Source organism: Synchiropus splendidus, chromosome 4 (assembly GCF_027744825.2).
Source record: "Synchiropus splendidus isolate RoL2022-P1 chromosome 4, RoL_Sspl_1.0, whole genome shotgun sequence".
In the NCBI taxonomy this organism is placed as follows: domain Eukaryota; kingdom Metazoa; phylum Chordata; class Actinopteri; order Syngnathiformes; family Callionymidae; genus Synchiropus; species Synchiropus splendidus.
The window spans coordinates 1,524,235-1,537,566 of record NC_071337.1 but is presented as its reverse complement, the minus strand read 5'-3'; the positions used below and the strand labels follow the sequence as shown (position 1 = coordinate 1,537,566).

The following is a 13,332-nucleotide window of genomic DNA, read 5'->3' as shown; positions in this document are numbered from 1 at the left end:
GTGTGACTGGGGACACGCCCCTTAAATCGCCGCGCCTCTCCGGTTCAAGAGGGTCGTGTGGGAGGAGTCTGGTTCAGCAGTGAGGGCCCAGAAGAAGCTCCAAGTAGCACCAACCAAACCTTCAGACAAGTCAATGATGGGACCCGGCAGGTCAAAGAGAAGGTCTGGAGCTCTTTGTCTTCCATGCTGCGCTTCACTTGAAGGCATCGCCACAGACGACCGACTGCTGCGGCGCCGTGTGACGCCTCAGGAGTGAGAGCGAGATCCTGGAGAGTTGAGAAGGGCTCTTCAGAGCCACCTTCAGGACAATCCTCAGGAATCAGTCGGACTCCAGCACGAACTCCAGAGGCTGCAGCATCAGACTGTGTTGGTCTACGATCGCTGGAGCGCCGTGTTCCTCCCGGGGGAAGCAGCAGATGGGCTCGGGCCCCTCACATACGAGGGGCGGGATCGTGGATGATGTCATCACATGACTGTCCGGGGCTGCAGCCATGACTCTGGCAGATTCTATCTCATTCCTTTAAAGCTCAAACTGTGTAAATGTACCGTGTTGCGTACAGCACGTGAAGTACTTTCAGGCTCTGACATACGTGGCATGAGGAGAGGACGTCTTGTATGGTTGTACACGCTGCTTTCAAGGAGATGTTTGGCCCCATTCTGTCTGTGAATCCTGAAGTTATGAAGCGTTCATCGGACCGTCAACGTCCAGAGTTGTTTCATCCTTGATAATCATAATAACATAATAATAACAAATCTTCTCATACGGAATCTTGAAAATGACATGTTGATTTGAAAGGTCAACTAACACCATGAACTGCGGGTGAAGGTCAAGAGCCAGGTCGTCCGTGAGAGACTCGGTGAAGCCCCCAGAACAAGGAGCACGTTGAGGTCTGGGCTTCCAATGATGATCCCACTGACTTTCTTCCAGGCAGCTCCACTGGCAGCCGCAGCACGTTTCTGCCCCGACTTCAGTGAATCTGAACCCGCGAGCGCCCCCTAGAGGGCAGCCAGAAGTTTTTTGTTTCACACCTCTGAAACGCTCAGTTTGAACCCCTGAGCCACGTATGGTGGCAGTAGGGAGTCAGTGAACTGACCTGACAGCTGCACGTCTGTGACAGTGACCAACTATGGAGAAGTTCTTGGAAAGAAACAATGATGAAGAAAGTGGTGGCGCCCCCTACTGTTCACCTGTTGGAGCAGTTTTGAAAATGAATTAGGACGTTTTATGGTGATACTTTTATTTACACTGGACTTATACCTTCTTTTGGGTTTATTTATGGAAAAGAAAATATTTTACGATATTTAGACATTTTATTATATTTATTTTATTCAGAATTTTATTCATGACCTTCAGTTTTTCCAATTTTTTTGTATTTTTTTCTTCAGTAAATTTGATGACGATGACTCGCAGCTGCTTCTGCTGCAGGTTGGACTTTTGCATGACAAATATCTTTGTGCTGATCTCATGGTTTCATGTCATTTCACAAGGTTTGTGAAATGGAATCAGTACTCGCAATAATGCATCAGTTCCACTGCTTGAAACGGCCCCTGAGATCAGCAGGGTTCAGAGCCCCTGCTGTAGTTGACTGGTGTTCCGAAGTGAAACGTGGCGCATTAGAAGCGGAGCGGAGGCCGCGGCAGAAACTGGGGCTCCAGCGCGGCGCCACACCAGAGGCACTTTCTGGGCCAGTGGCGCTGTGCTCCCTGCAGTGAAGCAGGTCGAGCAGAAAACGTGACTAAGTGTGGATTTAGCGCCACGTTTTGGCTGCCCGTCGATAAACGCCGGATCGGACGCGCCGGGGCCACACGGACTGGCCGGATCAAAGTGTGACTCAAGGTCGCCTGGAGGTGGCGACCTTTCAAGTGAGGGTGAGCCGACAACAAACCCTCCATCGCACCACCCGCCCCACCCCTCCTCCCCCACACAGCTCTCTCCCTCTGAGTGACCCACTTATGGTCACGGAGGAGTCCATGACACCGCCGTGTCGATGACGCGGCAACAGGTCATTTCTGGCCAGCGCTCCTCACCACCTCAGTGCTTCAGGGTTAAACCGGGATTAACGTTTGATCAGTAATGGCTGCGTCACATGCTGCAGTGCATCATGGGAAGAGCATGAGTTCTCTCTGCCCTCCGTCCTCCTGTATTTAGAGCTGTGGGTTCCAACTGTCTGATGTAGGGAGGTAAATCTCTGCCACGCAGTTATGAAAAAACATCAAATCATATTTTAAAAGTTGAATATGAAAGGAAAAATGACTCTGAAAGGAAATAATGTTTAGAATGTGTAAATACATTTTAGAAATGAAAAAAAATGAGGGGATGTTTTTTCATTATAAATTATATTATTATTTATTTTTTGAATCTGAACATATTTGTTTTTGTCTTGTATTAAAAAAAAATGTTTCCGGGTGGCAGTGAGAGGCCGCCACACTGTAGCATGTGTCGGTTGGGAACGTCGCTCGCCGCTTCAGGAGGTTGGACGTAATCATGCAGAGTGATCTGATCGGTCGGAAGGAGGAGCAGGAGCAGGAGCAGGTTGGAACTGGCAGGCAGAAGGTGGAGAGGAAGGCCACAGAGGAGATGGATGGAGCTGGTGAAGGAGGACATGAGGTTTGTAGGTTTGAGAGAAGAGGAAGCAGAGGACAGGGGGAGATGGAGGAAGATGATCCACCTCTGAAGAGAGAAGCCCACAGAGAAAGAAGAAGAAGAAGAAAAAGAAGAAGAAGGTCCTCACCCCCCAATACAAACTGAAAACAGTCCCCTGGCGACACCTTCATGAAAGCACGTTTCCACCACAGCGAGGGCACTTGAACGCACCGCAGAGCAGGAGTGGCACACGCCCTCTGCAGCGCTCCTCCGGGGGCCACACGATTCACACGTCTATTTATGAAAATGACGGCCTCTATTCCGGGCGGCGTAATGTGGGTTACAGCTGCTCGTGTCTGCCGTAATGTGGAGCAGCCATTAGCCTCGAACACATCCTGTATTGATCTGAGCGCCTGCGCCACCCGGGGGCCCGACGTGCCGCAGAGAGTGGAGGATCAGCAGCTAGAACCGTGGCCTCACCTGAGCTGTGTCCTGGTGCAGCTGTCGTCCTGGAGTCTGCTGCTATGGCAACCCCCTCCTCCTCCTCCTCCTCCTCCTCGTCCTCATCCTGTGGCAACTCTGCGAAGACAATTTCACCTCTGAGTCGTCTCATCAGACACACTGGGTTCCGAAGCGGATGGAAAACCGCGTCGTCTCTGCGAGAAGCCTCGCCCACTTCTGTCAGACACATCACCCACTTCCTGGAGCCAGTCATGCGCGTCGCCCCGGCCGCGTCCGGCGTGCTCCAAATAGAGCGACGCTTGGGTGCGTGACGGTTCGCTCTGCCCCGGCACATCGCTCACAATACAGGTCCTCGCTCCTCAGAGACGCTCCGGAGGGAAAACCCTGGCTCATAAAAGCTGTGTGTTGAGCAGAGACGGAGGGAGGTGAGGAGGAGAGTGCAGGCAGGGTGGCCAGGAGGATCGGTGACAACAGGGCCGCAGCTAGAGTGAAAGCTCTCCAAAATACACCCTCTGGTGGGAGGGGGTGTCTCTGCTGGTGAGGGCCACTACGTTTCCTCAGGGGCCCCATGACACTGTGACTTGTGTGAGGGCTGCCCAGCCCAAAGAACGAATGAAAAATAAATCAGAAATATCTGAAGCAGCCGAGAAAAACAAAAGAAATAAAGACATTCACAGTTAAAAAACATGGAAATATAATGTAAAATAATAAATCAAAATCCATTTTCTTTCAATATATTTTCAGTGACAAGACGTAGCCCTCACATATGAAAAGAATGAAGAGCTTTAACAAGTTGTAGTTGAGCGGAGAGTTTTAGTTTTTCTGTTTGTGGCCTCATCCTACAATGTTTCATCTGTTGCTACAAATGAAGTTTCTTTATTACTGGAAGAGAAATATAAGAGAACAGCTGCAAAATCCAAGCACAGGCCCAGTCTACACCTCTGAAGGCTCACGTATCCTCAACACTCCACAAGGATCCGGACGGAAACTTCTGCGTTTATTTCCTTCATGTTTCTACACTTAGCTGACAGATACAGACCAAACGGAGCAGTACCAGTGGAGACCATGGGGGGCAGTGTAGCTCCCCGACACCTCGCTCTAGTGAGACAGGAAGAAGACAGAAGAATGGTGGCAACTCTCCGTCCTCCAGTGGCCAGATATCTCAGGGCCTCAGCGACCAGCGCCTCCTACAACGCTGCCTCCGTTTCCTCTGTTGTGCCAGAGCTACAGGATCAACACTGACTCCACAGTCAAAGCCATGTGGCTTTGGAGCTCTGACTCTGGGCTGCTCCCCCTGCTGGATATATAGGGGGACAGCAACGTACAGAAGGCGCGGAAGTGAGGGCAACATCAAAGCGCTACTGTTTCCTATGTAACGTGAGCGTAAGTGAGCCTTGTCAGCAGCTCCAAAACAGCCAGTGTCTTCCTGTTTGCACTTCAGAGTCTGACACGAGTGATTCTGCATGTTCATGTGGCACAGCTTTTCCTGCCTCCTGGACCTCAGAAGGGCATCCAGGGACACGTGAGGCTGGCGCTCCAAGGACACAGCGCCGGCCGTGAAGTGGCTCACCTTGTTCGACCCCAACACAGCTGAGTCTGGAATAACGGGTGTTTCTACTGTGGTATCAAGTCGCCTTTGTTCTTCAGCAGGGAGGAGTGACAGAGCTCCCGAGCGTTCTTCAGCAGGGAGGCTGTCTCCTCCTCCATGATGCCATCACTCTGGCTCGTGTGCGAGGATGGCGGTGTCGGCGGGAGGCGGGGATTGAGACGATGTGTTCAGGGTCCGTGAAGAGTGCGACTGGTGAGCGGACGGTCCCGGAGGAGCGCCGCTGGTTCTGCTGAGTGTGCGCTCGGAATACTGATACGGAGCCCCCCGTCCATCCCCCCACACACAGCCGGAGACCCTTCATTTGAAGAGCAGCCGAGACACAACAGCCGCTGCAGTGTGACTGATGTCGGACAAGAACAAGCCGCGATCCAGGTTGGCCCAAGAAAGTGAGGTCTGAGGGCAGAGCACAGCCAACACTAGCCCTGGTGAGCAGCTTCACTAGGCCTGCTCTCCCTGCTGCACTTCACTCTACATTCTTATGTGACCTGGACTCATTCACATTAGCATTTTCTGCTTCGTAGCTGCCGCCGTCATTGACTTGCTCAAGGGCACTTTGCCAGAGAGAGACCGTGGTAGGAATTATTTATAGGCTCGGATAAAGTTGCCAGACACATCACTGTGGGGAAACACGTCCCTGAGATGAGTCATCGCCGCATCGTTTCCTCAGAGGACCTTTGACCTCACGTGATGAGTGAGTGTGTACCTGGAGGAGGAGGCTCCTCTCTAGCGTTGCTAGCACGCGGACGGAGCGGGGGGTGGAGGAGGGCCGTCGCTACTGCGGCGCCACCATTATCTTGCTGGTGAAACGCTGACGTCGTCGCCGTGGACACGCTGGTATTGTGGATCCGGTCGCTAGACTCATCACACACACATGTATTTGTGTAGTTCAGTGTAGTACACAGCCCAGGTCTGTGTGTGGCGCTGCAGTGCTTGCACCTTCTGGTGGCTTTCGGTTCCATTGGCTACTTCCTGTTCTGGTTCTGCTTCTCGGGCCAACAGCACGTGGCTCCCAGTCCGAGCCCGAGGTCTCCGTCACTTGTTTAGTTTAGTTAGAATTCCCGATGTTACTGTGTAACGTGGGGCTGCGGCTGGCGACCAGTCGACGTGTGGCCTGAACGGGTCGACGCACACGTCTGACTCGTCTGGTGCTTTCGAAACGTGACAGTTTACTTCCCTGAATGTGGTCTGAGCGGCTTGTATTGCAAACGTTGCCTGTCGATCTGGGCTGCCACTGCAGCTCCGTGTGGCGGGAGGATCAGGGGTTTCTCATCCCTCGCTGCTGCTCGAGTTCCTGTGACAACTCGAGCAGGGGCTCTGAACCTTTCTGATCTCAGGGCTCACATTTCCCAGAACAAGTGGCCCCGGGGCCCATTCAAGGAACAGCACTAATTCATGGCTCTTGATTTCATTTGTGATCAATTGCCATATTTAATCTACTGACACGTAAACAAACCAGAACCTTGTGAAATGACATGAAACCATGTGACCATCGCAAAGATATTTGTCATGGAAAAGTCCAACCAGCAGCTGAAGCAGGTGCAAGTCAAGTTCATCACATTTATGAAAGAAAAAAAAGAAAAAAATACACTTGATGTAAACTGTTGAGAAAATTGGAAAAACGGAATAAAATTCCGAATAAAATAATAATAATAATAACCATGTCTAAATATCACAAAATAAAAACAATATATTTTATTTAAACTCCAAAGAAGATATAAGTACATTCTAAATGAAAGTATCACCATAAAATGTTCTAATGTATTTTCGAAACTGCTCCAACAGGTGAACAGTGTTTCCTGTAGGGGGCGCCACCACTTTCTTCATCATTGTTTCTTTCCAAGAACTTCTCCATAGTTGGTCACTCTCACAGATGAGCAGCTGCCACCATACGTGGCTCATGGGTTCAACTGAGCGTCTCAGAGGTGTGAAACCAAAAAACCTCTAGCGGTCCTCTAGGGGGCGCTCGCAGCCTAAGCATGGGCCCCGCCCTAAGGTTAAGAATCACTGGTCTAGTGGACCAGTATCATGGAAGAAAAGCCCAGTTCTTATTGAGTAGATGGCTTTTCCAAACCATCAGATTCAGCCGGTGATTTCAATGGAGAGAGGAGGAGGAAGGGGGGGGTCGAGGCATTAACGGGGTGCTGCAGCTCTGTTGTTCAGTCGTGTCATGTGTTTATACGACAGTGAGGTGACTTTACTGGCTCATGTTGGGTGCTCCAGGGCCCCAGAACGGACTGGAGACCCCCCTGATGTGGATGAACGGTCTTCCTGACCGAACCTGTTAGATGGGCGGCGCCATCATTGTGTGGGTATCATCGCTAGCTGTACCGCGCTGGTGAGTCGGGGCGGCACGACTCTCGGCCACTGGTCATCGATCACAGCCGCAGTGTTGGACGGCCTATTCTGCGCCTGTCAGCCAGTGATTGATCTCATCTATTGACACCAGCGGCTCAGCGGCTGAGCTTTGCTTACCTCCAACAATGGGGACGCCCTGACTCCCAGTCGATCCCATCCTCAGATCGATGGTCGTGGTCATCCATCGTTCCTCCGCTGGTTCTGACCCGGCCTCGGAAAACCCACGCTCCGAAGTTGAGGGGTCGCCATGGATCTCCCGGACAGGGGGGGTTGTGTGGACGGTTGTTGAGGACGGGTCGGCGGGGGCGGGTGCTCCCGGGTCAGTTGGTGTCGAGGTCCCTGGGGTCAGAGCGGCGGCTGTGGTGGCCACACTTCTCTGCCTGGCGGCCTGCGTCGCGCCCACCGCTGTGTTGCTGTGTGCAGAACTGGCTTCCAGAGGTCCCACCCTGGCGGAGTCTGGGCTCAACAAACGGGTTGTGACAAAGCTTCTCGTGGGGACGCTGGAAACAAGAGTGGCATTGTGTGTGTCTGCCTCGCTGCCGTGCAGAGAATCCCACGACGTCGCTGTAGATTCTCTTCTCATCGCTGTCACGCTGGCTGGACTCTCCGGAGAAGAAGCTGTGGAGGGTTGTGTGGAGTCCAAAATGTCCCCTGAGCCCGAGTCCTCCAGCAGGTGATCGGTGGCTTCCGTCACAGCAGCCTCCTCTTTGCTCACAGTCTTTCCTCCGGACCCGAGGAACGGCACCCGGAACGGCAGCGAGGGCAGCGAGGGCAGGGAGGGGAGCTTGGTCCACCAGTAGGAGCCAGCCTTGCTGTCGCTGGGTCTGGGGGTCGAGGTGGGTCCCCACAGCGCCTCCTCGTCCCCGACAGCCGGCCGGTCGGCCACCAGCAGGCACCAGAGGCAGAGAAGCAGGAGGCGCTGAGGGGGGAGCATGCTGAGGTGCCTGTCCAGCCAGTCCATCACATGTTGTCTGTGCTTCTCTGAGGTGACGTCCCACAAAACACCCTGAGAGACAAGGAAGATCAGAGTCACGTCCAGAAACACAGCACCCGGACCTGATCACGTGACGTCAGCCATGTGAACAACAACATTCACTCACTCCCAAAAATCTGAGAAGTCATTTTGGCTCTTCAAGGTGAGCTGAGCCAAAAGAGACGGCTCAGCTCTTTTGAGCCGTCTCAAAAGAGACTGTAGAAACAGCTACTGTCTCGCCCCCACAACACTCATCTGCTGAGGCATGGATCCACAACACATGGATCCGGACAAGGTCCAAGTGCTAAAACGTCCCGCAGCATCTTGTAGCTACAAGCACTAGTTAGCTTTAGCCGCGCGGCAAAACATGCTGCAAGAAATGTGTCGCAAATTCCCATCATCACAAACGAGTCCTTCACATGGATGGTGATCCAGATGAGTCCCAGTCACCTGCTCCTCAACTCCAGATCCACATTCGCTGAATGTTTCACTGAAATATGAGATGTGACACAACAGTTCTCCCTGCTGCAGCTGTCGCAACGGTGCCTTCGCATCAGTGCGATAAAGGCAATTTACATGTACAATAGCCTGCGACATATTGGGGCGGAGCTTTACATCGCAGGCCCATTTATGCTCAACGTTCCATCCAGATCTGGACGGAAACTCTTGTCCATGTTTCTTCATTTCCTCCGTATTTCGACATGTTTCCACAAACCTTACAGATACGGGCCAAACGGTGCAGTACCAGTGGAGACCATGGGGGGGGGGCAGTGTTGCTCCCCGATAGTGAGACAGGAAGAAGACAGAAGAACGGTGGCAACTCTCCGTCCTCCAGTGGCCAGATATCTCAGGGCCTCAGCGACCAGCGCCTCCTACAACGCTGCCTCCGACCCAGTGACGGCAAGTCTCTTCTTGCTTCCGTATAATTCCACAGGAGATAAAGAGCCGCTATTATGGTGCTCTGATCCGCCGCGCTCCACTCACTTTAGCCCCGCCCCCTGCTGTCTTCTTTGAAGCAACTTGTTCTCCACCTGTGACAGACGTTCCTCCTCCAGGGGGCGATGTTCTGTCTATCCCACTGTTTGTGGTTTGGAGTCTGCGGCCTGTGTTGCTGAAGGTGGCGCTACGTCACTGACCACAGCTCACATCAGCCGCTCCAGCCATTACAGACGCCCAGTCATTTGTGGCGCGTCCTGTCCGACCCGGTGGTCACTGCCCACGCTGGGTCGCTCCACTGGCCGACCCAGCAGAGAGCAGCCGAGGGGAGGGTGAGCTTCTGTGACAGGGCGAATAATAGGGTCCTCCCCACGTCTCCATGGGTGTGGTGTGAGGGCTGAGAGGCCCAGTTGCCTCAGTGAAGAGACTGGGGCTCTGAAAGAATTTCCCCAGCGAGAACAACAACCTGGGGTGGGGCTCCTCCCTCCCCTCCCCTCCCCTCCCCTCCCCTCACTCCCAAATGTGTTGGTTCCCCAGAGCCCATGTTGTGTTTGTGTGAGACACGAGTCAAGTTTCCCGTGGTCAAGGACATCTTCCTCCCGCCGCCTCCATCGCTTCATCAGCATTCCCGGGCCGATCCGGGGACCAAACCAGGAGCTAATCTTTCCTCTCCTGCACGAGCTGAAGACTGACCGCTGAAGGGGCCCGGCCTCCCACACACTCCTTCCTCATCACGTTGAGGCCACGGCGGCGGCCATGTTTCCCAGCTGGTGTTTGAGCTCGCACCATCCCACACAGGGACGCGCTTCTGCTGCTGAGATAAGATGGTAGATGACTCCCAACCTGACTCCTCTGAGCGAGAAGAACCCACTCGCCCACCAACACACACACACCTACACACACTTGTGCCGCAGGAGTGTTCTCAGTCCACTTCATGACGTGTTTCAGCGTCTTCGGTTCAGTCTGGACGCTCGTGTTCTTCGTGTCTCAGCGGCGGCTCGGACACGGAGCTGATCAAATATTTAGACCAGAGGAGGCATTTATTATTGACTCCCTCAGAGCAGCTCACATTTCACAGGTGTTAACACACCACTCAGGGCAAACGCACAACTTGTTGATGCAAAACATGAACACAAAATGCCTCTATTTCACTTGTGATCCGTCAGTTTGACCCTCTCCTGACAGGCCTCCGCGTCACTGACTGTTGTGTGAAGTCTCACGGCTCCCACAGGTTTAAAAGTGAAGCGCTTTTTCAGCCTCCGACTTCAGAGCAGCCAGTCACTAGGGCCCCGGTGAGGGCATCCAAGGGCCCCCAGGTGACTGGCAGCTGAGGAATGCCACTGTAATAGCCAACGCAGCAAAGGTCACATGACTTCACAGTCAGTTTACAGCCACCAGACTTGACATTCGCTGCTGAACGCTGCGCTATCAGAAGTGACCAAAGAAGGAGTCGCGTCGATGAACCACACCGGGACAAAGTGGACCCACGTCCAGAGTCTCGCTGCCTCGGGAAACACGGAGGAATTGATGGACTGATCCGTATGACGTCAGCTCAGAGCGAAGAAGGTCGCCTTTGTCTTGGATGTGGAATAGCACGTGTACTTTGATGGAATTTGGGATTCAAACACTCCATAGAGTCAAAATAAATCTCCTGTGATCGAGGGGAGGTGATGCACCTCAGCCTCTGCCTAGCGGCCTGAGCCTCAACAGGTCTGTTTTAGACGGGAAGAGGAGCGCAACGCAGCCAAGCGAGAAGCGATTCCACAGAGAAGCAAGGAGGTTCTCACGCTCTTCTCCGACTCTTCACATGTCCAGCCACCGTGAGCGAGTTCCGCGAGCAGCAGACTTCACTCATTACCAAGTTTCTTTTGGGATTTTTACACGGTGAAAACCACCATATTCATCTCCACCTCCCTGATGCGTTTACGTTGTTTCCCGTTTGTTTCACTACATTTGCTCACGTGAGATTTCATCTTTACAAGGAGACTATTGTTCTGAAGTGTTGCGGCTCTGGTTTAAGCCGCTAGTCGTGTGAGTTTACGTGTGGCGGGAACCCTGCACACACCCTGAAGACACATGATTTGGGATGTCAATAAACATTCAATAAACTCCAAATGACTTTCTGAGGAGCGACTTTACGTTAGCTTGTCTGCCCAGCTAGCTTAGCTAACGCCAGCGCCATTCCTGAGCGCTGCTCATGAAGCCAGTTCATTCAAACGTTCCAGTCTAAAGTGACGTGAACCCACCGACCGTGTCGAGAGATGACGCTGGGGCGGCGGCTATCCAGGCTGTTCACCACGTCCCAGCTTCGGTGGCTTTTTGCCCACTTTTATCACGGGACTAATTGCAAACCACTGTTTTTCCAACGAAGTCGACGGAACAATCGGACATGGCAGAGAGCCCATGATGCATTGGGGTTTTTCCACTCTGTCGAGCCCAGTACCACTGAAGCCACGAGAGTGACAACGCTCCATGGTTGCGCCGAAGGCGTCACGTATTGTCACATGGTCGTAATCTCCTGTGATGGAGGAGAGATGGTGGACTCCTCAGGAGACAGAACCAGTCCCACCAGAGGAAGAGTCTCGGACTAGTGTCGGCCTTCAGGGGAGTTTTCAGAGCTGCCACTTAGAGAGGGGATTACTGGGGCACACTGGAGGATGAAGACAGAAGAACCCCGGGAACTGTGAACCCCCAACATGGACAACATCTGACAATCATTGCACGTCAGACGGACCAGCTTTTGTTTGCAGCCGGACAAATCTGTTCACGTCACACGTCCCTATCTTCTCCACTGAAGTGAGGCAGGACCTCCATCCAGGAGGGATCCAGAGGCTCAGGAGCTTCATCGGATCCAAACCCACTGGTCTGAGCCGAACCTCCTCCCTGAGACATGGACTTTAATGTTCTCATCCAGAGTCTGTTGAGAGCTGAGAGTGAGTGGAGAGGACTGACGGCGAGGCTGAGTCACTCTCTTTCCAGTGGCCGCGCCACTTCCTGGCAGAGAGATTTAAAGGCTCTTCCACTCCACACAACACGAACCAGAGAAGCTCCGGGGCCTCCCCTCACATCCATCCATCCCTCCAGACCTGCTCGGCAGTGGCTTTTCCCGCGTGCCGCGGCACCAACGTGTCGGCTGGTGGCTTCGATTTTCAGCTCACCTCGGCTGACTCTAATGCAACAACAGAGATGTCAATACTGGGCCGCTGCCATCCGACCGCCAACACCAAGCCAAGGCAGATGAGCTCTGCAGAAAGCTGCACATTTGAGGGGCTTTATGGGAGATCGAGAGGAGCTTAATGGCCAGAGCCACTGTGAAGCTGTTAAAGGAGCTTCACTGCTGCCATACACAGACCGACCACACACTGTTTCAGTGCGATGGACGGATGGGTGGATGGATGATCGACAGACAGACAGAGAGACATAGATAGATGGACAGACAGACGGAGTGATGGAGAGACAGACAAAGAGAAAGCTGCCTCAATAACATGTCTAGATCAGGAGCATGGAGCACCACAGGGTTCTGGTCTGGAAGCTGATGGGAAAACAGTTGTATGGAGCAAAGACCAGGCTTCTGTTCCCAGATGTATGGATTTGACTTTCTTCACGCTAAAATGATCCTCCAGTTAGTCAAGAGGGCGCGGACCTCAGATGTTCAGCAGAAGGCCGTGCTGTCCTGCACAAGACCTGGACTGGGCTCAACGTCCCTCAGATGCTTCTAGAGCTTGATCCTCATGTTCCGTGTCGTGTCCTGGTCAGATTGTAAGGACTTCCTGACCGTGTCACTGCCGGTCCCAGGATGGATCTGGTACTGGACGACGCACAGATGAGTGAGTGAGACAAACAACCAGAGAAGGTCCAGCACAACAGCTCAGGACGGAGTCCACAACATCATCCAAATCCTTGACTGGGTCAGGTCGTCGCTGACCACCACTGGCTCCTCGGTCCAGTGTGAGCGGGCAGCAGGAACCTGCCGTGCGCCACACAGAGAGCAGATTACGTCCCTGTGCTTCTAATCTGAGGCTTGACTCGGGCCATCTCCCTGGACACTCGAGTCTCACCCCCGCCTCCGGACCTCGCAACACTCCCCGCCCAACATGTCGAGCTACTCCCCGGGATCTGCGCACCTTCTGGACGCCACCGTTTTGCGCCGCGCGGAGGAGCCGAGCGTCCTTCCACTCGCGGCGTCACGCAACACGCGGTGGAAAGGCGCGATCCCGCACACTTACCGGGAAGTTGTCGCAGATGAAGACACGTCCTTCTGATGGCAGTCGGACTCCAGAGCAGCGACCCGCTCTGGCAGAGGAACCAAGACGTCAGGCTCACCGACAGGTGACGGAGGCTCCGCGTCCAGCAGCCGCTGCGCGAGTGAGGCGCGCGGCCGGGGCTGATTCCAGCGGAGTCCTCTCCTCCCTC

At 53.5% G+C, this 13,332-nt stretch overlaps 1 protein-coding gene across 2 annotated transcripts in view; it reads right to left on the bottom strand.

Moving 5' to 3' along the window:
- The window catches only part of prrt4b (proline rich transmembrane protein 4b), an 18,082-nt gene extending 4,750 nt beyond the window's left edge, over positions 1 to 13,332 (bottom strand). Inside the window, exons 1-3 of one of the 2 annotated variants that reach the window (XM_053864175.1) lie at positions 13,146 to 13,331; positions 7,128 to 8,016; positions 3,065 to 3,163 (exon numbers count right to left, since the gene is read on the bottom strand). In XM_053864175.1, coding sequence (XP_053720150.1) covers positions 3,065 to 3,163; positions 7,128 to 7,971 — 943 coding nt within the window. In that variant the 5' untranslated portion in view covers positions 7,972 to 8,016; positions 13,146 to 13,331. Of the gene's footprint in view, positions 1 to 3,064; positions 3,164 to 7,127; positions 8,017 to 13,145 lie in introns of both variants that reach the window. The other variant, XM_053864176.1, reaches the window with a different exon arrangement.